The sequence below is a fragment of the Talpa europaea genome (genome assembly GCF_964194135.1).
Source record: "Talpa europaea genome assembly, chromosome: 3".
NCBI classification, from domain to species: Eukaryota; Metazoa; Chordata; class Mammalia; order Eulipotyphla; family Talpidae; genus Talpa; species Talpa europaea.
In genome coordinates this window covers 147,542,352-147,563,814 of record NC_140069.1, presented here as the reverse complement: position 1 = coordinate 147,563,814, position 21,463 = coordinate 147,542,352, and the positions used below count along the sequence as shown (strand labels likewise).

Sequence of the window (21,463 nt, the reverse complement as noted above, 5' to 3'; positions counted from 1 at the left end):
GTCAGGGCTTCCGGAGAGACAGCGACACCAGCAGGTGGCAGACGCAGCTGGACCGGGCGAAGGGAAGCAGGGTTTCCGCCTGGCCCTTTTGAACGGCCAGCTTAGCCGCAAGAATAAAGGACCCAGTTCAACTCTCTGCAGCCTGCAGATGGACAGGCAGCTCCAGGCTCTCCCCCTGCAACCCTGCACTAGAGCTGGGATCCTGACACACCTACTGCCCTGGGACAGGCTGCCAGAGGCCAGAGCTTGCTTTCCAGCCTCTGCACTATTCTCATAACTTCTGCTTAGGTGATATTTTTGAAAACATGGGGATACTGGACTCCTTTCCCAGGCCTTCCTGGGCCTCAAAATATGGTGTTTTGTAATATGAAGTCCCCAAACCGCACACCTCTAGCCACGTGCAGAAGACCCCAAGTCATCAAGCTGCGGAGTAACTGCTGGGGGGAGTGGGGTGGAGGGGCTGCCCGGCTTTCCTCTTGCCGGGTGGCCAGTACCAGCAACCACAAAAAACGGGAGTTACAAAACTCCCCCCCCACTTCCTTCCCCATACCACGGAGTGGCCTCTAGGCCGTCGGGGTTAACGCCTAGGCCAGAGGTTTCGAGCCCAGGGAGGAGGGGACCTGGTGGGTCTGGCGGTGGTGCCGGGGGGTCAGGGTCACCCACACAGCCGCCGCCGTGACCCGAGCGCAGGTGGTCCTTGAGCGTCTGTTTGTAGCGGAAGCTCCGGCCGCAGAAGGAGCAGGGGTAGGGCCGCTCGCCTGTGTGGATGCGCTGGTGCTTCATGAGGTGGTGCTTGCGGATGAAGCTCTTGCCGCAGTGCGCGCAGCTGAAGGGCCGCTCGCCCGTGTGCAGGCGCCGGTGGTTCAGCAGGTGCTCCTTGCGGATGAAGCTCTTGCTGCAGTCCGTGCAGGGGTAGGGGCGCTCGCCGGTGTGGATCATCTGGTGGCGAATCAGGGCCGAGTGGCCGTTGAAGTCGATGCCACACTGCGGGCAGGAGAAGGGCCGCTCCTGCGCGTGGCCCCGCTGGTGGAGCAAGAGGCTGATTTTCAGGCTGAAGCTGCGGCCGCACTGCGCGCAGCGGAAGGGCCTCTCGCTGGCGTGCGCACGCCGGTGGCTGGTGAGCCGCGCCTGGTCCGCAAAGCGCTTGGGGCAGTCGGGGCAGGGGAAAGGGCGCTCGGTGCTGCTGTGGACGCGCAGGTGGTACGTGAGCCGGGATGGGTGCGTGAAAGTCCTGGCGCAGTGCGGGCAGGTGGGCGGCGTCTGGCCAGCGTGGGCCGCGCTGCCGAGCTCCGCCGGCTGGGGAACGTGCTTGGGGCACTGGGCGCAGGGCGCGGCGTGCTCGGCGGGGTGGCCGCACTGGTGGGTCAGCAGCATGTCTTGGCTGAGGCTCTTGCCGCAGTGGTGGCACGCGAACAGCTGCTCCCCGGCCGGGGGCGGGAGCGGGTAGCTGCCCAGCTGCGTGAAAGTCACTTGGCCCTCGGAGGCGTCGGCCAGGTCAGGGGCCGGGTGTCCAAACGGGGTCACCGAGGCAGCCTGCTGGCTTTTGAACGCCACGTCTGAAAAAGTATCCTTGGCGGCCGGTGCTGGTGGAGAAGAGAAGGTGACTGGAACCTCGGGGCACAAGGAGGCTCTGGCAAGGCCTTCAGCTTTGACGACAAGCTCTTCATCTGCAGAGAGCAGCACCCCGTCAGCAGCGCTCACCAACCCTGATCTTCCCAGGCCCCCAAACAGTGCTCCCAGCCCCCCTTAACAGAACTCCTGGCTCTGACAGCCAGAGGGAGAGGCTGTGTGGGGCTGAGACAGCAATCAAGTTCCCTGGGAAATCCTGAGGGATGCGCTGGTCCTCCAGGGCCCGGTGTGAAAGAGGAAGAACCTCCTTCCCTAGCTTGCATGAGGCTTCCACGTTCCTGGTCACTCCTAGGGTGCTGTGGCCCCTGTGCTGGCCTGCTCACCTAACCCCGTCCCTCTGCCTGCCAAACCCCTCACTAGATTGCTGTCTTTCCTTTCCCTGAAAATAAAGAAAGGCATTTCTGCTTCTCCGCCCTTGCTCATTCTGTCCTTCCTTTTGCAAAAGTCACCCCTTCTGCCTGCCCACATTGCTTCACAGCAATGTTCTAAGGCCCCATTCTGACTTCTGATTTTTTAAAGTCATCCATCCTGCTCACCTTGGCACTTAGCTATTCTATTGATATGTGCCTCCCAGATATAAATTTTGTAGGAGCAGAAACTGTTACTTTTTATTTTTATTTCCTGGAGTCTGAAAGAACACAGGGCACAGAAGGTATTAAAACCAAACTTCAGGGCCTCCCTGGAATAGGGGTTAGTCTCAGTGCTATCAAGCCAGCCCCTGTGGCATGAGTTCTATCCCCAGTCAGGGACCTGAACCACAGGGCGCAGCAGACCTCTCCTGTCTCCCTGCTGCTCCCCTCAGCAGTGGATTTCAGTGGATCTGCCTGTTCTGCTCCCCAATCTGTCTCTGGTGAATCCTTTCATCCTCCAGCACCTCTGGCCTACACCCCAGTTCTTATATGCACAAGTAAATCTTTAAAACAAACAAATAAACTTCACTAAGGTTGGGATGCCCTAACCTTAACCCTCTACCCAGATGGCAGCAACAGAATATCTTTCTTCTCCCGTCATTTTCCTCCCTGAGGGAGAGCTCTTCATTCAACTCCGTTCACACCGCTAGTGACAGCTTGGTCCCCGGTGCATGTCACTCACCCCCTCCCCGCGCTGCTCTGTCCTTCCATGATCACACATGTTCTGTCCCTGCCCTCACAGTGGTCCACCTGCACACATTTATTCTTCTTCTGGCAACTGTAATTTGTCTTTATATGTAAGAGTTGTCTCACAATTTATCTTAGCTTCACTTCACACTCAGTTTTGACTTATTTGAGCATGTCTCTCCCGCAACCCATTCCCCACTGACACCCCACTTCCTTGTCCCTACGGCCCCATTCCATCAGCTGCTTCTCAGTGCTGGCCCAGGATGGATCGCCTCCAGGGCATCACTTACCAGCATAGGTGCCTTTGTATATGTCACTCTCCTTGGACTCCTGTGGGGCCCCAACCTGAGGCTCTTCCTCTTGTTTAATCCAAGACAGAATATCTGACGTTGAGATGCCAGGCTCTGTTGGAGGGTGGGAAGGAAGGTGCGGGAACAGAATGACCTTCAAGGACTTGCATCAGAAAGTGAAAAATCATCACGATGGTTTTCTGAACATTGTTTTGCCAAAATATTTTTTTTGTTTCAGTATTTCTTTACTTGTAACAATAAAATGGGACAGGCTTTTTAAAAACACATGCACCTAGAGAACCAATTCAAAATGAAACCAAATTTGGGGACTCCCTGGTGCCTCCAGGTCTCAATGCTATTACAGCTAAGGCCTCAGTTCAGTCCTGGCCAGGGCCTAACCCACAAGGCATAGCAGACCACTCCTGTCTCCCCGCTGCTCCCCTCAGCAGTGGATTTCAGTAGATCTGCCTGTTCTGCTCCCCACTCTGTCTCTGGTGAATCCTCTCGCCACCCCCACATCTGGCCTACACCCCAGTTCCTCTACTCAAAATAAAATGTTCAAAAAAAAAAAGCCACCAAATTTTTGTATTTTTATATGAGAGATTAAACTTGACTCATTATTTTTAGGAAACCTATGTCAAATGACAAATATATTTTGGAGAGGATAGTCAGAAATTACCTATTTTCAATAGTGTCTTTCATTTCATTAGCATTCTTACTTTCAAACTGTTTTCACTACTTTCTCCCACAGCTTTTTTATGAAATCATGAAGCAGAGGATATTTTCTCCAGTTAAGTAGAGGGTGTCCACAGAGGTTTCAGTGAGCCTCTGTCAACAAGGAAGTATTTACAGTGAAATGCCATATTACCAGTTTGCTTTAAAATATTCCATAAAAAAAGAAAAAGAAAACAAAGTGACCAAAAAAGTCTCTTTTAAATGTTCATTTAAAAAAAAATTTTCCAAAAAAAAAAAAAAATGATTTCTGGAATTACAAAGTTAGACCAGAATATAGAGCTGACTCCTGGGACATAGACTTTTCAGGCCCCCAATTCTGGGTTCCTTCCAAGAAATCATGTCACCTTTGCCTATTAAATGATACAGATCATTGTCTCCTCGGCGGTTGGAGCTAGTATTTGCAAGTCCCACAGGCTCTGCACATAGCACGCCTCATTTGGTCAGCCCAGCAACAGCTGTGCTTGCCAGTCAAGCCGAGTCTACATTGCCTTTTTTTGGCCTCAAAAACTGGCAAGCTGACAAAGTCCAGAGAGTAAATTCAAGCTCTGTTTTATTAATAAAAACAAAAACCCTGTGGGCAGGTTATGGTTTCATTCCAGACAAATGAGAAGAACTCATCTGTTTTGCCCAATGCCTTTTAAATCAATTAGAACACCTGAGATCTAAAGCCATGCCCAGAGCAGAAACGCGGGCCACAAGGACCAGGGCCTGCAGACCGGGGAACACAGGTTGCCTTTTAGCTCACATGCAGGTTGCCTTTCCAGCTCCCCACTCAGCGATGAGGCTGACGTGGAGCAAACAGTCCAACTTGGCCTTGTTTTTCTTTCAGATTTTATATACACACATATAAAGGGAGCACGCAGGAGAGGAGAGACTGGGTAGAAGGAAAAGCCTCTTTCAGTAGCTCTCTAGAGGATGAACTTTCTGTTCACCAAAAATGTGGGATATTTATGATGTTTAATTGCTTCTCCTCATCAATTTTCTGAATGATGAATTAGTGCTTCAGAAAACTAGTGAGTTAAGTGACATTTTTTAGATCATTCTGAACTCACATGTTACACATATTTTTAATCCATTTTAGTCACTATTCTTAATGCTCAAATCGTCCCTTCTTTGGCCAGCGGGCGCCCCTTTTGATCAGATCTCTCTCTTCATACCAAACATCTAGTTTCCTTCACTTCGAGAAAGACAAAATATCCTGCACATTCCCTGCTCCAGGCACACAGTGACCTCTGGGAACGGCGTTTTGGGCCCGCAATCTGGCTGGCAAAGCTGGGAGTTACTAACAGGCTGTCACAGGTTCTAGGGCTGCCAATGACAGAGCCACAAAATACACACCTTTTGGGAAAAAGTAGTGTCATGAGTTCATATTAACAGTTGTGAATCCTATTTCAGAGCACATGGTTTTAATTAAATCCTTTGAATTTATTCTTATATCTTTTCTCTTACTCTGAAAATCTTGGTTCCTAGTGATATTAATATAAACTCTGCTTTATCAAATATGCTTGAAAATCATTATTAAAAATACAAATTTGGGCGCAAGGGGTTAAGCACCACACTATAAAGCAATTCGCAGCCTCTGCAGTACGAGTGCAATCCCTGGCCGGCCAGGGAGCAACCCTCATGGCGAAGCAGACCTCTCCTGTCTCCCCGCTGCTCCCCTCAGCAGTGTATTTCAGTCAGTCTGCCCGTTCTGCTCCCCACTCTGTCTCTGGTGACTCCTCTCACCCCCCAATATGTCTGGCCTGTACCCCTGCTCTTGTATGCATAAATAAATAAATCTTAAAAAAAAATACAAATTTGGTTTGTTGTTTTAATCTTTAGGAGACATCCTGCTAGAGATATAGTTCAAATGGTGTGTACACGAGCTCTCTTGTCCCTGTGACTTTGCAAGTGCCTCTTTTTGCCTTTTCCTAACAAGCCTGTCCTTTTAAAATGTGAAAAAAAAAAAATGTACATGGACAAGTACTATATGACAAGGGAGCCAAGAAAATACAATGGAGAAAGGACAGTCTCTTCAATAAATGGTGTTGGGAAGACAGGATAGCCACATTATGAAAGAATGAAATTAGACCACTAACAGCATACACAAAAATTAATTCAAAATATATTAAAGACTTGAATGTCAAGACTGAAACCATAAAATACCTTGAACATTTGTTTTAATTTTGCTTTTTGAAATTATGTAAGATATTTATAAGACCCCAAAATCAAAAATTTAAACAAGGTACATTTGGAAAAGTCCATCCTCTCTAATTTCTTTCACCCTGTATAGGTGGCTATTCTTTCTTTTTTTTTTAAAGATTTATTTATACAAGCACTGGGTACAGTCAGAAGCAAGGGAGGGTGAGAGAACTGACAAAATACACTGCTGAGGGGAGCAGCTGGTGCGGCAGGAGAGGTCTGTGGCACCATGTGGGACCCTCACCGGGGATGGAACTGGCGCTGCAGAGGCTGCGGGCAGCTTTGCAGCCCAGCGCTCAACCGCTGCACCACCAGGGGAGGCCCTAGGTGGCTATCTTTATTGGTTCTTGGGTTTTTTTTTTTTTAGATTTATTTATTTATTTATACAAGCACTGGGTACAGTCAGAAGCACAGGAGGGTGAGAGAATTCACCTGAGCCAGAGCGGGGAACAGAACAGGCAGACTGACAAAGCACACTGCTGAGGGGAGCAGCGGGCGGCAGGAGAGGCCTGCATGCCAAGTGGGACCCTCGCCCAGCGGCCGGGAAATGAACTGGTGCTGCAGAGGCCGTGGGTAGCTTCACAATCCAGCGCTCAACCGCTGAGCCACCAGGGAGGCCCTGGTTCTTGTTTTTATTGGCCATTGTTTCTTTGTGAAAATAAGCAAATATGTATACATTTTTGCATTTTCCCTCTTTATGTGGCATACTACACGAACTGTTCTATACCTTGATGTTTCCATGACCACATATTCTGAACAGTCTGCAGCAGTGTGCAGAGGTCTTGCACGTTGCTTTTTATAGCTGTCCCATCGTTTATTCAGGAGTCCAACACTGGCGGGAATTAGGACTTTCCAATCTTCTGTTTCAGCAATAGTCGGCAGCCAGCCATAAACACCATGGAGGCCACCAACCAAGCAAACCTACCAGTTCTCCCAAGATGTGACTGGCAGCTGCTGTTAGCGCCCAGAGCTGAGTGTGTCTCCACTAAGCTTGGCAAACCCCAGGGAGCTGACCCTTCTTACTGAATGACTATGGTAAATGCTCCTCTGGTGGTTAAACTAGTTAGGTCAGCACAACAGAGGGAATGTGTCATTGGTTCTTGGTGCTGCAGTCACAGAACACTGCAGTGTCTAATACCAACTGGCAGAAGCCTGGGAGTGGAGGAGCGGAGGGCCTTTAGGAAGTGCCATGAAAGGAGTCAAGAATGGGACACCATGGCGGCCTAACACAGACAACTGTGTGGTTACCGTGGGCACGTGCTAGTCAGGTCACCACATTGGCACTCCAAGCACATTCCTCATAGGGCTGAGGAATCTACAGTGCAGACATAAGGAGGCACAGAATGAAAATAGGATCATTGCTTCACACAAGCAACAGGCTTTGCAGGAAACCAGAGAACAGCGTAAAGCTGAACACTGATTAGATAAGAGGAGATCAATGAACATTGAGGTTGTTACAGGTGGTTAAAAACAGGCTGGTGACAAGAAAATAGAAGATTTTAATGTCTATACTAGCTGAGTGTTACCTGAACTATGAGGAGGTCTGACTGTGTGTTCTGACAGACAAGGGCCTGTGCTGTCCACAAGGGACTGGGACGTGCATGCAGGCGTCAATGAGGGGAACAGGCTGAACTACAACTACTCAAACAGGCAACAAAAATCACTCAACACACAAAACTACCATTAGGAGAAACAAACACTTATCTTTTGAGACTTTTTGTGAAACAGGTGTGAGGTTGTAAGAAAGCCAAGAGAATGTGGTATTTGCGTAATAAGCTGAAATTTTATCATCTGGAATGAAGGTTCATAAGAAGGTTGAACTGAAAGGGTCTCATGTTGGGATTAGCTTTAGTCACTGACTGTTTCAGAAAAGAGGGACTCCCCAGGCCAGAGAGAACAGGGATAAACATCGATACACCTGAAACTACAATGATCAAAATCTCCCCAAGTCTACAGGTCATAGGAATGAATTATTTTACTTTTGGGTCATTTGAGAGTCTTGGAGGAGTACAAAGCTTGGGACCTAGGAGAAGGGCTAGCCAGTGCACCTCTCGTGATTATTCCATCTGAACTTCTTGGGTAAAGTTTTTTCCCAAAGAATTCTAAAAAAGGGCCTCTCCTGGAGGCGCAGGCGGTTGAACGGCGTGCTGTGAAGCTGCCCTCAGCCTCTACAGCGCCAGTTTGATCCCAGCCGGCGAGGGTCCCACATGGCGCGGCAGACCTCTCCTGACGCGCCCACTACTCCTCTCAGCAGTGTATTTTGTCAGTCTGCCTTTTCTGTTCCCTGCTCTGTCTCTGGTGAATCCTCTCACCCTCCCGCACATATGGTCTGTACCAGTTTCTTGTGTAAGTGAATAAATAAATCTTTAAAAAAAAAATTCAAAAAAACTGGGGTAAAACTTTAAAACCACTAAGGACCAAATAATGGCCATTTGGCTGTAGATCAGCCCTAGTAATGGAGTTAAAGAAGAATTTCAGAAAGCCTCAAGTCTGTTTTTCTGTAGTTTCTACTAATTTCTACATATGAAATTGTATGCAATTTTATCTAAGAGACTAGGCATCAATAGATAATGTTTAGGAGGATATAAAGAGTTTTATCTTTCTTTTCATTGGATTCAGATGATGGTGACTGATTATAAAATTAATTGCAAGGTATTTGGACATAAGAAGAAAAGTCAGAGAAAAAAGGGAGCCAGATGATACTATCACCTGCCCCAAGTCACTTCTAGCTATGAATTTTCATCTCATTATAATGTACTTTCATCCTAAAGTTCTAAAATGGAATGCAATAAATTACAGGCTTTATTATCTAAGATATAGGAATGAAACTCAGGTGTATTTTAGAAAATTAAGATTTCTAAAAGTATGTCAATATTCGAATATAAACACAGTGGTCTAGCAACAGATTTCATGGTCTATTAATTTTTTTAATTAAAAATTTTTTAAATACTAAAATTGATTTTAAAAAGATGATGTTAGAGAAAAAACTATTTGCTCAAAAATTAAAGCAGTTTTTTTTTTTTCCTATTAGAACAAGACAAAAAAATTATTTCATCATGTAGAGCTAGGTGAGAAGAATTTACCAAAGGGCTATTTTATTAGTGTCGTCACCAAAGCGGCCTCGTCGGAGTGTCCTGTGCCTGGCCTTGGTGTGGACAATCTGTGAAGCACCTTCATGACCAGGCAATTTAATAGTATTAAAAGGAACCAGGATTTTTTTGACATGTAAGAGGAAGAAATTCTAAAATAGGTCTGTGCTAATACACCTCGCCTGAGGCTGCGATCCTTAGAAAGACCTGCTGGCAGAGTTGGCCCCGAGCTGGCAAACCTCTCTACTCCAATTAAAAAACCCCTCCCTTAAGGGTGCCTCCTAAGCCTGTTTGTACAGTGCAGTATGGTTTCCATTCAACATCCGCTTTCTTCTGGGAGCCTGCAATTTTGTTATGAGCCAGGACAGGGGAACAGCTGGGTACTGAGTTTCTAATGAGCATCTCTGAAACTCCCCACACATGGTCACAACTCCCTGCTGGGGGAGTCACATGTGTCCCACGACTCTGCTGAAAGGGCCAGGGGAAGTCAGTCCCTACGTTCCCCCACTGACTGAGTCCTGTGTATGTTTTATTTTGGCTGCTTTTGCTTTGCATCCTTTTGCCTTAGTAAGTCTTATCCCTGGGCTTGACTCTGTGCAGAGTCCTGTGTGCTCTCCTAGAAAGTCTTCGAACATGGGGCTGGTCTTGGGGACCCCCAAAATAGCCTGGAAAATATTTTTTAAAAAACCAAGTACTGAGGCAGTACTGAAAGGACACTTTAGACAGGTGAAAAGCCTTTTCAGGCTGCCAATTTCAGCAACCAAATTAATCAAATTAAGTGAGTAAAAGGTCTCATGACTTTTATAGGTAAAACTATAATGAAAAAATAAAAAGGGTTCTAAACAGACATATGAGGGGTTTTTTTAAATGATATATATTGATCAGTCCAAGTCATATGCATCCTGTCTTTAAGTACTGCTAAATTTCTAGGTTCCAGGTTAATAATCATCAACACAAGCCAAAACTGTAAAGAATAAAGTGAGAGTACTATGCCAATGCAATGTTTACAATGTCTGTTAATTATAATTAAAAATATATGAAAGTCTGTAAGTTGATTACCTACAAGGGGAACTTTGAAAACAAAGGTAAAAATAAACTGACAAGATAGCAACTAAATTAAACTTTCATCTATCACTGCAAAACTAATTTGCTTATATCCTTTCCATTTGTCACCAAATACAAAATGACACACTCATGTAGACTCACTGAGAGCTGTGTGAAGTAACTAATAAGTTATTTTTAATAATGAATCTTTCTGTAATCAATCAAGTCTCCCAACTGTATTTGTTATGATTTGAGATTCATTACTTGTATCTACAATATACAGACTTGTCCAAATTCAACCTATTACATTGCCTAAGTATGATCACTCACATCCTCTTAAAAACAGTGTGTGGCAAACATATACATTACTTAAAACTCTACAGAATATTCACTAATGATTTGAGCTTCTCATTGTATATACATTTTACGTCAAGGGGCCTCCTTGGTGGTACAGGGATTAAAGTCTCAGCGCTATCAGGCTACAGCCAGCCACTGTGGCCTGAGTTCAATCCCCAGTTAGGGAGATGACCCACATGGCACAGCTCTCTGTCTCGCAGGTTGTTCCCCTCAGCAGTGTATTTCAGTGGATCTATCTGTTCTGCTCCCCAGCCCTGTACCTCTGGCCTGTACATCAGTTCTTGTATGCATAAATAAACAAAGCTATAAAATAAAATAAAATTTTACCTAAAAAGAAAAAGCGAAGATTAAATTCCAGGTTAGTGATAGTCACACAGAATTATTTAGGGGGAAATGTATTGATATCTGCTTTAATTTTATAGTCCATTGAAAGTCAGGTGGACAGGTGGAAGGACAGAGGGATGCAGAAATGATTAGATATGTGATAAACTAGTGGAGTAAAATGTTAGTGGCAGAATCTAGGTGACAGGTATCCAGGTATTCACTATAAAATTACTTCAATTTTTTGGTTTGAAAATTTTCATAATAAAGTGTTAGACAAAAGGAACTGGATGGCACAGGTTATAAGAGAAGCTCATCTATAGAGATGTCTGGAGGATGAACCTCCCATGAGCTTGCAATCCAGCAAAGAACAAAACTCATATGACTTTTGTCATGACTTTCCTGACAGCAGAGGTGGGACTTGGGAGAAGCAACGCCCCTGGACTTCGGCTAGCAGTCTTGCCACACAACATCAAGCAGTTGCCAACCAACAATTAGGGCGTCAGTGACAACTGGCTCCCAAGCCAGGTAAGATCCACTTTGCCCAGGTAGATGTCATCGGCTCGCTAGGTAAGTGCCTCTGTGAGGGGCCATGCAGATTCCCCGGCCCTCCCACACTTGTGAGCTGAACAGCAGCCTCCACTCCCTGAAGCCACGTCCCTCCCTGGGAATAGGACTGCTTCCTCCGCTCTCAGGACAGGCTTACCTTACTAAGTATTTAGGGTTCAGAACCTCTGTCACGGAATGCAATTAAGGGTCCCCAGATGTTTGGTGCTGATGTGTTGAATAAGTTGAACCCATGTCTTTTTTAAATGTCTGGCAATCCATTCAGGCCACCCGCTTTAGCACTGAGAGGTCTAGAAGCCCCAAGCCCTGCTCACTCACTCCCGAGCCAGCTCTGACCTGAAAGGAAGACGAGGACCAGGCCACCTCTTTCCCCACTCACCGTCACTGGGGTCTGCAGGAATCTCACTTTCCTCAGGCGCTGCCTGCTCCTCTGCGTTATGTTCTCCTTCAGGCTGAATCTGGGATAAGACATCAGGTTGATTCATGGCATAATCTAGGAGAAAAAGGGGGTAAGACAAAGATAAATGAGAGTAATAACAGCCCTCACGGTTGACCTGAGGGCCCGAAGGTCCAAAGTTCTGGAGAGCTTCTTAAATTCTAGGTGCCTTCTCCCATCCATTCACCGACAACCATGGGTGTTATCCACTAGGAAAGCAGGTCAGAGGAGAGGAAAGGCACACACGCTCCTCCAGCACTGCCGGCCTGCTGCTTTCACTGAGGAGAGCGACAGCGTGCCCCAAGGGGGAGGCATCAAGCCCCTTTCAAGGTGAAAACCCACAGAAAACACTGCAGTTGGCACACATGTAACCAAAATTTAGTTCTCTATCCCACGATTTGACAAAGGAGGTTATGATTTTCTATTTTTCTAAGGTGAATCATAAATCTTTGGTTCGAACCAGAATCTGAAGTGTGAAAGGACAGAATGAAAACGAGAACAGGGTCTCCTTGGTGGTGCAAGGGGTTAAGCACCGCACTATGAAGTGATCCAAAGCCTCTGCTGCACAAGTTCAATCCCCAGCCGGCCAGGGAGAAACCACATAGCACAGCAGATCTCTCCTGTCTTGCCCACTGCTCCCCTCAGCAGTGTATTTCAGTAGATCTGCCTGTTTTGCTCCCCACTCTGTCTCTGGTGAATCCTCTCAGCCCCTCCCTTCCCCCAGCATCTCTGGCCTGTATGTACCCCAGCTCTTGCATGCACAGATGAATATATCTTAAAAAAAAAAAAAAAAGAAAGAAAGAAATGAGGACACTGAGGAAGAGGGGTATTCTGAGCATTCCTGGAACTACTGTCACCTCATCCAAAATGTGCCAATTCAGCCTCACCCATGGAGATGAGAGACTCGTAGTTGCCCTTCATGATATTCTTGTAAAGCTCCTTTTGCCATTCTTCTAATTTTTCCCACTCTGGTGTGGAAAAGTAGATGGAAATATCATCAAATGTCACAGGCACCTGAAATGGCAATCACAAGGGGGTTAGTTAGTCCCTCCCACTGAAGCCACTCAATCAGTGCTCACTAGATTAAAAAAAAACAAAAAAACAAGAGCAGGGTTTAAGCCTCAGCTATCAAGGTATTGCCAGCCACTGCGGCACAAGTTCGATCCCCAGAGAGGGCACAGCAGACCTCTCCTGTCTCCCTGCTGCTCCACTCACCAGTGTATTTCAGTCAATCTGCCTGTTGTTTCCTACTCTGTCTCTGGCGAATTCTCTTATACCCCACACCTCTGGCCTACACCCCAGTTCTTGTATGCATAAATAAATAAATCTTAAAAGAAAAATTTAAAAAATAGTACACTCATAAAATAAAAACAGGATGCTATGAAAGAAAGAGTATACAAAAATCCTGGTAAAAATGCAATGAAAACATACATATTCATCTATTAGATTCAAAGATCTACATGATACCATAAGGGAGTTGGGTTTATTTTCTAATTGTTTCATTTGTGTCATCTTTTCCTCCTCAACTAGAAATGTTGTCCCTTAGGGGCTGGAAACATAAATCATTCAACTTTACCTTCTGCTCTGCACCTAAAATCAAGCCGAGGGCCAGTGCAGACACTCAAACAGCTCAGCTTCTTCTCACCCAACGTCACCACACAAAGGACTGTGACAGCTCACAGCAAACACCCGTGACAAAATGACGCGGACAGGAAAGGATCAGGACGTGCTTCCGTTCAGGACTGAACTGATACCCAGGTGCTTCCCGACCCTCTGGGCGGCGCTGAAATGCTGGGAAAGCAGGGGTGCTGGCCGGCACCGGCCACTAGTGGGAAGGAGAGGCCAGCAGAGGCCGGGTTTTGGCTGGGCTGCCCAAGAACTCAGGGGGTGGAGGCGGGGGGCAGGCGTGGTGCTGGGGTCGCAGGTGCGTGAGGAACTCTCTGCCTGTGCAGAGGAATGCAGAGAATTCCAAGTTCAAAGCAGGCAGATACTTGAGTGGGAGTAAAAGTGGTTATAAACGGCAGTTTCTAGATCTATCTTTAGAATAGCGGGGGCCCTTTGACGTCGCCATGAGCTGGAGGCAGCCGCATTTACCCCAAGGCTGACGCCACAGACCTCATCTCTAAAGACATTTTATACCTGGGTGGTGACGACTGAGGGCCCACCTTACTCCTGCTGGGTGGTCCCTGCTGTGTTTATTTGTTCCTTGCCCCAGCACCTTAAAGTCGGGCCCAGTCACCTCCATCACCTGTGGAGACAGCCTCTCCTGCCAGGGGAAGATCTTTTTGTTAACCAGACTTCACGCAGGCAGAGAAAACACGCCAGCCTCCTATCACTGCCCTCTGAATCAACTGAATCCTTCACTTGTAAATCTAAATCAGCCCCTCAGGATTACATTATGTATATGGAAAACAGAAAATTAAAAACAACAACAACAAATCAGCTCCAGGATGAATGATTCTAAAGCAGGAAAAACAAACTAGAAAGTAAATAAATTTCTAGTACAGGGCCTCCCTGGTGGCACAAGGAGTTAAGCATAGCACGTGAAGCTATCTGCAGCCACTGCAGCACAAGTTTGATCTCTGGCCAGGGAGATACCCACATGGCGCAACAAACCTCTTCTGACTCCCCTACTGCTGCCTTCAGGAGTGTATCTCAGGAGATCTACCTGTATAGCTCCCCGGCTCTGTCTCTGGTGAATCCTCTCATCCCCCCACACCTCTGGCCTGTACCCCAATTCTTGTTTGCATAAATAAACAAATCTTTTAAAAATATATAATAAAATAAACAAAATCACCAGGTAGCATATTTAATTCTAAAACATTTGAGTGTATTTTTGTTTGCATTATCTTCCTTTCCCATTAAAATTTAAGCTCCAGGGCCTCCTCGGTGGCACAACAGGTTGAGTGCAGTGCTGTGAAACTTTCTGCAGCCTCTGCAGTGCGGGTTCGATTTCAGGCCGGTGAGGGAGATTTCCACACGGTGCAGAAGACCTCTACTGCCTCGCCGGCTGCTCCCCTCAGCAGTGCTTTTGGTCTGCCTGCCTGTTCTGCTCCCTGCTCTGTCTCTGGTGAATCCTCTCACCCTCCTGTGCCTCTGACCTATACCCCAGCTCTTGTATAAAAATAAAATAAATCTTAAATAAATAATTTAAAAAATTTAAGCTCCAGAGGCCCTTACATAGATTGCTCACTGCTATGCCCTCAGCAAAAAGTGCTGAAGAAACATTTGTTGAAAGAATGGATGGATAAACAGGTACATTTGGAAGCTGGCTGCCTCTGGGTGATCGTCCACATACTTAAGAGCAATGTTTATTCCCTTTCACTTGACAGGCTCCTTGCTTCAGAAAGGTGGGCCCCAGCACTGGGGCAAGGTTCTTCTGAAAAGGATGCCAGAGGACAGGTTCTGTCTGTAGTCCCAGAAATGCAGAGAGCCCCACACCCTTCCAGAAGCTGCGGGCACTGCATCCCACCCCTCACCGTCCCTCTAACACTTGCTCCAGAATAGCCAACAAATGCATGTTGACTGATTTAGTTAGTGTGGAACCAAGCTTAGCTGAGGTTTCGCCATTTTGTATATCCTCCACCTTGATATGTTAGTCCTTGTCCAGCCGCATTCCGGAGATAGTTTCAGCAGTCACAACCCTCACTCCACTTGGTGACGAAAAAGCAGACCACCCCAGCAGCCAATGAGGGCAGTCCTATCCATAAATGGGACAGCATCTCTAACCGCCCAATCAGTTTGAAACTGTAACTGCGCGCGCCAAAATGCCTTTGTAGTAGCCAATGAGTAATTGCCAGCTTCTTTCAAAATTTGCGCCACTTGCGACCCTATAAGATATCGCAACTTCCTCTGTTCGGGGCTCTCGACCTCTGCCGTTGCATCGGTGCGTGTCGAGGGCCCGGTCTCGAGCCCGTAATAAACTCCTTTGTGCCCTTGCATCGGTTGTCTGTGTCCTTGGGGGCTGCACTGGTCGACGTGGGCACAACAGTTAGTTTCATTTCCATACCAAGATTCACACAGAAAGGGAAAGGAAAAAGCACCTCAGGAGTAGTGGGTAGGAGAAAGCATAAGAGAAAATTTAAAAATCTTTGCAAAGTTTTCTGTACTTTGATTTTTCAAATGAGCATTAAGTAGAACACGGTAACGGTTGCTGAGAAGCACAACTTCAGGGGTCCTCCAGGCTGAGCAACTGATTTAAGACTATCTCTTACCAGTCTAAGTGATGGAGGCTGAGAGGAGAAAATTTAGGATGGAAGCATCACAAGAGTAGAACTGGAGGTGGGGGTAGGAAGGATTAACATAGTTATCAGAGCAGCTATAGAAATGAAAATCCTTAGGCACCAAGTACCACAGGTGGGGTATGGAGATGGAGACTATTCTAGAGAATCACCAGTCTTTACAAATCTACCCAGTCCCCCCTAGAAGCAATTAACTTAACAACAGGTAACAATTCCGCAGAGGAATGACCCCTCCCAGAGACAAGAACCCGGAATCTGCACAGCATACCCGCAGGCCTCTTAACAAGCCTGTCCCTTTCAAGGGGCCGCTCTTTCTGCCCGCTAGTGTCTGCACAAGCATCCCTTCCTTTCCCTTTTTAAAAAATAATAAAGCTACTTTTTAGGACATAACTTGATGATTCTCTGCCTCATGGGGAAACTCGCCATGTGCTGCTGAAAGGGGAGATCTGGTGAGATTTTCTCTGGTCACCCAAGGACCCAGTTCTCTGAACCCAACACCTGTCCAAACCAACATCCCTGGGACTGGGGGTCCCACTTTTCATCTGGTGGGGACATTACCTTCGGGATATCGCCTTTAATCCCGGGGGGCAGCCGCAGGATCCAGAAGTTCCTGTTCCTCAGCAGGTTCTCCATGTTCTCCAGCCGGCGCTGTAGCAGCCCGTACTCCTGCAGCAGCGTCCCCAGCACAGCCCACTTGCCCTCCAGCTGGTTCCCGAGATCGGCCACTGTCTTTTCGCAGCTGGCCAGCTTCTTCTCGGCAGTGCCCGTCCGTCCTTCCAGGTGTAGCAGCCGCCGGCTGTGGACCTCCACCTTCCTCTCTATAGCCTGCACGGCGGCCACCACAGTCCACAAGGAGATGGCCGCTGTCTGCAGATGTGCCTCATTTGCCGCCGGGGGTGTAGGAAGAGGAAGGGGCGGCAGGGATGTAAGGCACTCGGCGTCCCATTCAGAAGTCTGCATGCAGTAAAGAAATGGGACAAAGCACTGAATATTAGGAGACTTAATCCAGAGTAAAACAGATAAGGACCGCCTCAGAGGCCATCTGAGATTAATCTAAATGCAGTTTTAGTATCACCTGCATAAGCCTCATCTTTGGGGCACTCCTGGGCATCAAAACCCAAGAGAACTGCTTTGGTGGTTAAAGACAGTGAAGGAGCAGAAGAGGCAGCTGGTCTTTACAAACCTACCCACTAAGACCCTAGAGCATACCGTCTGGGGCTCGGTGGCTGCCACCTCCTCTACAAAAAAAGGCCTAAGTGCACCAGACCCTTCCCAGTGCCCTCTGACAAGGACTTCCAGCCTTATGCTCTGGCTAGTCCGCCCGCTGCTTACATCACAACCATGCCATAGGGTTGTGCGCAGAGAATGTTGAATTTGGAGAAAATATGATGGCTATTGTCAAGTATGTGAGGGTTAAAAAACAGAAGGGAGAGGGCCTCCCCTGGTAGCACAGCGGTTGAGCGCTGGGCTGCAAAGCTGCCCACAGCCTCTGCAGCGTCAGTTTGATTGCCGGGCGAGGGTCCCACATGGCGCGCAGAACTTTCCTTCCCCACCCGCTGCTCCCCTCAGCAGTGTACTTCGTCAGTCTGCCTGCTCTGTTCCCCGCTCTGGCTCTGGTGAATTCTCTCACCCTCCCATGCTTCTGACTGTACCCAGTGCTTTTAAAAATAAATAAATAAATCTTTAAAAAAAAAAAAAAAAAAGACGGGAGAACAGACACATTTAACTTTAGACCTGTGTTACTCCAGAGGGAAGAACAAGAACCAGCATGGGATTTCCAGGCAGGCAAACTATGGCCTACATACTTTTTGAACTGGATCTTTCCAAGAAAATAAAAGGTCGTCCCATCAACATACATTTTGAAACAAAGAGTGGTATAAATGGAAGACAGTCCCACAGCAAGTAGGAGGTTGGAGAATGGCCTCTACCAAGCCTCCTATGAAACTGATAATCCCCTCTGGCTCAATCTCCCATTGCTTCAGCTCAACCCTTTCACCTGCTCATGGTCCCCCAGGTCATTTGTCCTGGGCTCATCAGCCTCCAGGCTTTGCCTTCTTCTGTGGTTGATCATTTCAGCCACTTTCAGCCCCTTCACTCACCTGTCTTTCCCTCTCACCTGTTCACCTAAACTCCAGCTTCAAATCAGTTCTCTGATCCCATAAGCAGGTGAGGGAGCACTGCTGGAGGAAGTCACATGACCCGTGATTACTGCACCAATGGTCTCCTCGCTTGGGGAGACCTCAAGACTGCCAGGTGCCCGTGGACACATGGGCTGGCCCTCCAAGCCTCTAGTGCCGCACTTCTTAACTCATAGGCATCGTTTAAGTGCAGAATTTGATTCAATGAGGCTAGAAGGAAATTGGAGGTTCTGCATTTCTTTAACAAGCCCCCAGGAGATGCTGACACTGCTGGTTCAGGGAGGAGCTCCTGCTGAGCAGTCCAGACTGTCCACCTCTGCCCTCCATCTCAGAGATGACAGAGCCTCCCACTTTGAAAGAAATCGGTCAGTAAACTGAAATGCCTTCCACTATCACTTCTTTTTCTGCACATGTCTTCCTATTTCCAACTCATCAGGAAGTTACTACATACTTTCTTCTCTCCTTCCCACAGGAAAAGTCACCCTATTTAAAACATCTCTCCAGTGATGCTCTCAATACCAATTCCTTCTACCTTTTTCAAGCATATTGTTCTTTTCCCACAGGGTTGATATTGCAAATCTCTCCTGTTTCTTCTCCATAAGACAGTCCTGGACTGTTCGCTCTGGCAGCCACCTGCAACTGGCAGCCACTAGCACGGAAAATGTGGTTATTCCCAGGGAGCTGGGCTGAGCACAAAATACATACAAACACGGAAGACTTTGTAGGGGGTAAAAACGTAAAACATTAATAAGCTCTTGATACTGATTATATGCTGAAATGTTTTGTACGCACTGGATTAAATAACACTAAAATTAACTTCACCTTTCTTTTTTTTTCCACTTTTTAAATGTGACAAAGAGACAACTTCAAGTTATACAAAGGGCTTCTTCCATTATATTTCTATTGGACCGGTCTGTATAGACACATGATCATCTCTAACAGATTAAAATTTTAAAAAGCGCTGGAAGAGTCAAAATAGGTCCCAGGGTAGGCGGGCTGTTGCCCTGCTCCCAATTTCCCTGGCTCAGCTGCTACTGCTCCCCCTTGGTCCTCCTCCCCCTCCAGTGAACATCACTGACTGAATATGATGGAAGCTTGAGTAGAAAATGTAAGCTGGAATAATCGGAAGGCCAGGAACAGGAGGTGGGGGCTGAGAGGATGAAGGGCTAGTTCAACCAACCCTGGCAGTTTCCTAGTCCAGGAACAGGAGTTAGGGGGTTTGGGGTGACGAGCCAGTCCTCACAGAAAACCAGCCCATCCTCAAAGTGAGAAACTGCGCCAAGAACATTACCCAAAGGCCAGTCCCCGCGCTGGATCAAACGCAGCTCTCGCCCTAAAGGCTCCCCGTGGACGCCCAGGGAACCGCCTTTTCCTTAACTTGCCACTTGCCGCTGAAGGGGGGCCCTGCCGGAGCTCGGAGGGTTCCCCAAGGGCCAGGGGCTCCCCACCCTGGCCCCTAACTCTCACACACACACACACACACACGCACTCGGTCCCCCCGGACCCGCACAGCGGCTCCGCAGGCCCCCACGGTGCGGGCCCCCCGCGTCCGCCTGTCACGCCCCGGCCCGGGGACCCCCCGGCTGCTGTCGTGAGATGGGCTCCCGGGGCGGCCGACGAACACCCCGACCCACCGCCCCCCGGGGGGCACCAGCGAGGGAGCCCGCCCCTGGCCTCTCCCCTCGCCCCGCATTCGGGGCCGGAGAAACCCCGCACCCCGACGGGGACCCCGGGCCTCACGCCGGCGGCGCGGGGTCCACCCGCAAGGGGCGCCTCCCAGGCCCGCCGCGCCCCTCAGCCCGGCCCGGGCAGGCGGGCCCCGGGGCGCCGCGCTCGCCGCCTGACAGGCCGAGCCCCGCCCGCCCGGCCCCGGCGCGTCGCCCCGGGCGCGGCCGCCTCACCGGAGCCGGGGCCGCCTCGGCCATGGTCCCGCTGGGTCGGGCCCGCCCGGGAGTCGCCGCCGCCGCCGCCGCGCGGCCCACGCAGGCTGGCCGGCCTCTCCGCCGCGGCGCCGCCTCCCGGCCTGCCCGCTGGGCTCTCGCGGCTGCTGCGGCGCGGGGACGCGGGGGGGCGCGGGCGGCCGGCCGGTGAGCTCGAGGGGCGCGGGCAGCTCGGCGGCGCGCGGCCCGCAGCGGCCCCTCAGCTGGCGCTTTGTGGGCACCGAGCGCACCCGGGAGCCGCGCGGCCTAGACGCGCCGCGGCCCGCGCCGCCCCCCGCCGCGCAGCGCGCCCCCTGCCGGCGCCAGCGCGCACTGCGCCCCCGGGCTCGGCCGAGGCGCGCGCGGGCTCCGCCGCCCGGGCGGGGCTCCGAGCGCACCCCGAGCGCAGCCCGCGGCGGCTGGGGGCGCAGCCACAAACTGGGGTGCCTTCCCGGAGCACAGCCGGGGGAAAGCTCGGGGTGGAAAAGTGGAAACGCGAGCACAGGGCCCGGGGCCAGGCGCCCAGTGTCCTGCAGGCACCGACCTGCAGCGCTGCAGAAATTGCAACAGCAGCTGCCATGGGGCGACGTTCACACCCCAGGGCGGCTGTGGCACCCCGACTCTCTCCACCCGGGCGGCCGAGGCTCTGCTTGGCCGGGTGCGCGCTCACTTGCAGGGCCCGGCTCCCGGGAGGGTGTGTGTTTCAGGTGGCCCCGGTGTGTGATGGAGACCAACGCCAACCCCTGACTCGGCAGCACGGATTTGAAGTCCTCCCAAACCTGTATTTCAACAAGTGCATCAAGTGTCTTAACAGAGTACCTCTAAATCACCCAGGCATGAGAGCTGCCCTGCTGGGCACCTGCTTTTGAGCTTGTTATGAAGTTATTTTTAGGCCTCAGCTACGCCATCAGAGTGTAATTTGATTTCTATCTGCATGTATATGTTCGTTAAATGGTGACTGTTTGATAGTTAAAAATGGCTATTTTCTAAATCAGAATATCACCGTTAACAGAAGGAACTTTTAAAAAAATTCTGAATTTTCTTGGCAATTCGTTTTTGTGAATCTATTACTTAATTGGTAGAAAGTTGAACTGTTAAACAAGAACTGATTTCTCAGCCCTGTTAACTGCTAGGATGCCCCTCCGGTCATCAGGGGGGTATTTGCATCATTAAATAAGATCAAGAGACCCTGTACAGCACTCCTGCCCCCAGGACCTTGCAGGGGCCTCTCTTTCCCCTGTCCTAATAAACCTGGCCTTTTAAAATATTTTAAAAAAACAAAACACCAAACTGATCCTTTCAACTGGCTCCATGAAGCAGCAATTCTAACTCACCCAGTATAATGTGGTAAGATTGCTGCCAATTTATTTAATGTTCCTTCCCCCAAGAAGAACTTACTAAAGATTGTCCTCCTTT

The 21,463-nt window shown here is 48.9% G+C and overlaps 1 protein-coding gene across 1 annotated transcript; it reads right to left on the bottom strand.

The window, feature by feature from the left end:
• Position 1: 1 nt before the first annotated feature.
• ZNF398 (zinc finger protein 398) lies at positions 2-16,950 on the bottom strand (the record flags this gene model as incomplete). Its single annotated transcript, XM_084230700.1, has 5 exons — positions 2-47; positions 551-1,667; positions 11,693-11,806; positions 12,637-12,763; positions 16,549-16,950. 5 exons carry the CDS (start codon positions 16,948-16,950, stop codon positions 2-4), a joined length of 1,806 nt encoding a protein of 601 aa, XP_084086826.1.
• Between the last annotated feature and the right edge of the window lie 4,513 nt (positions 16,951-21,463).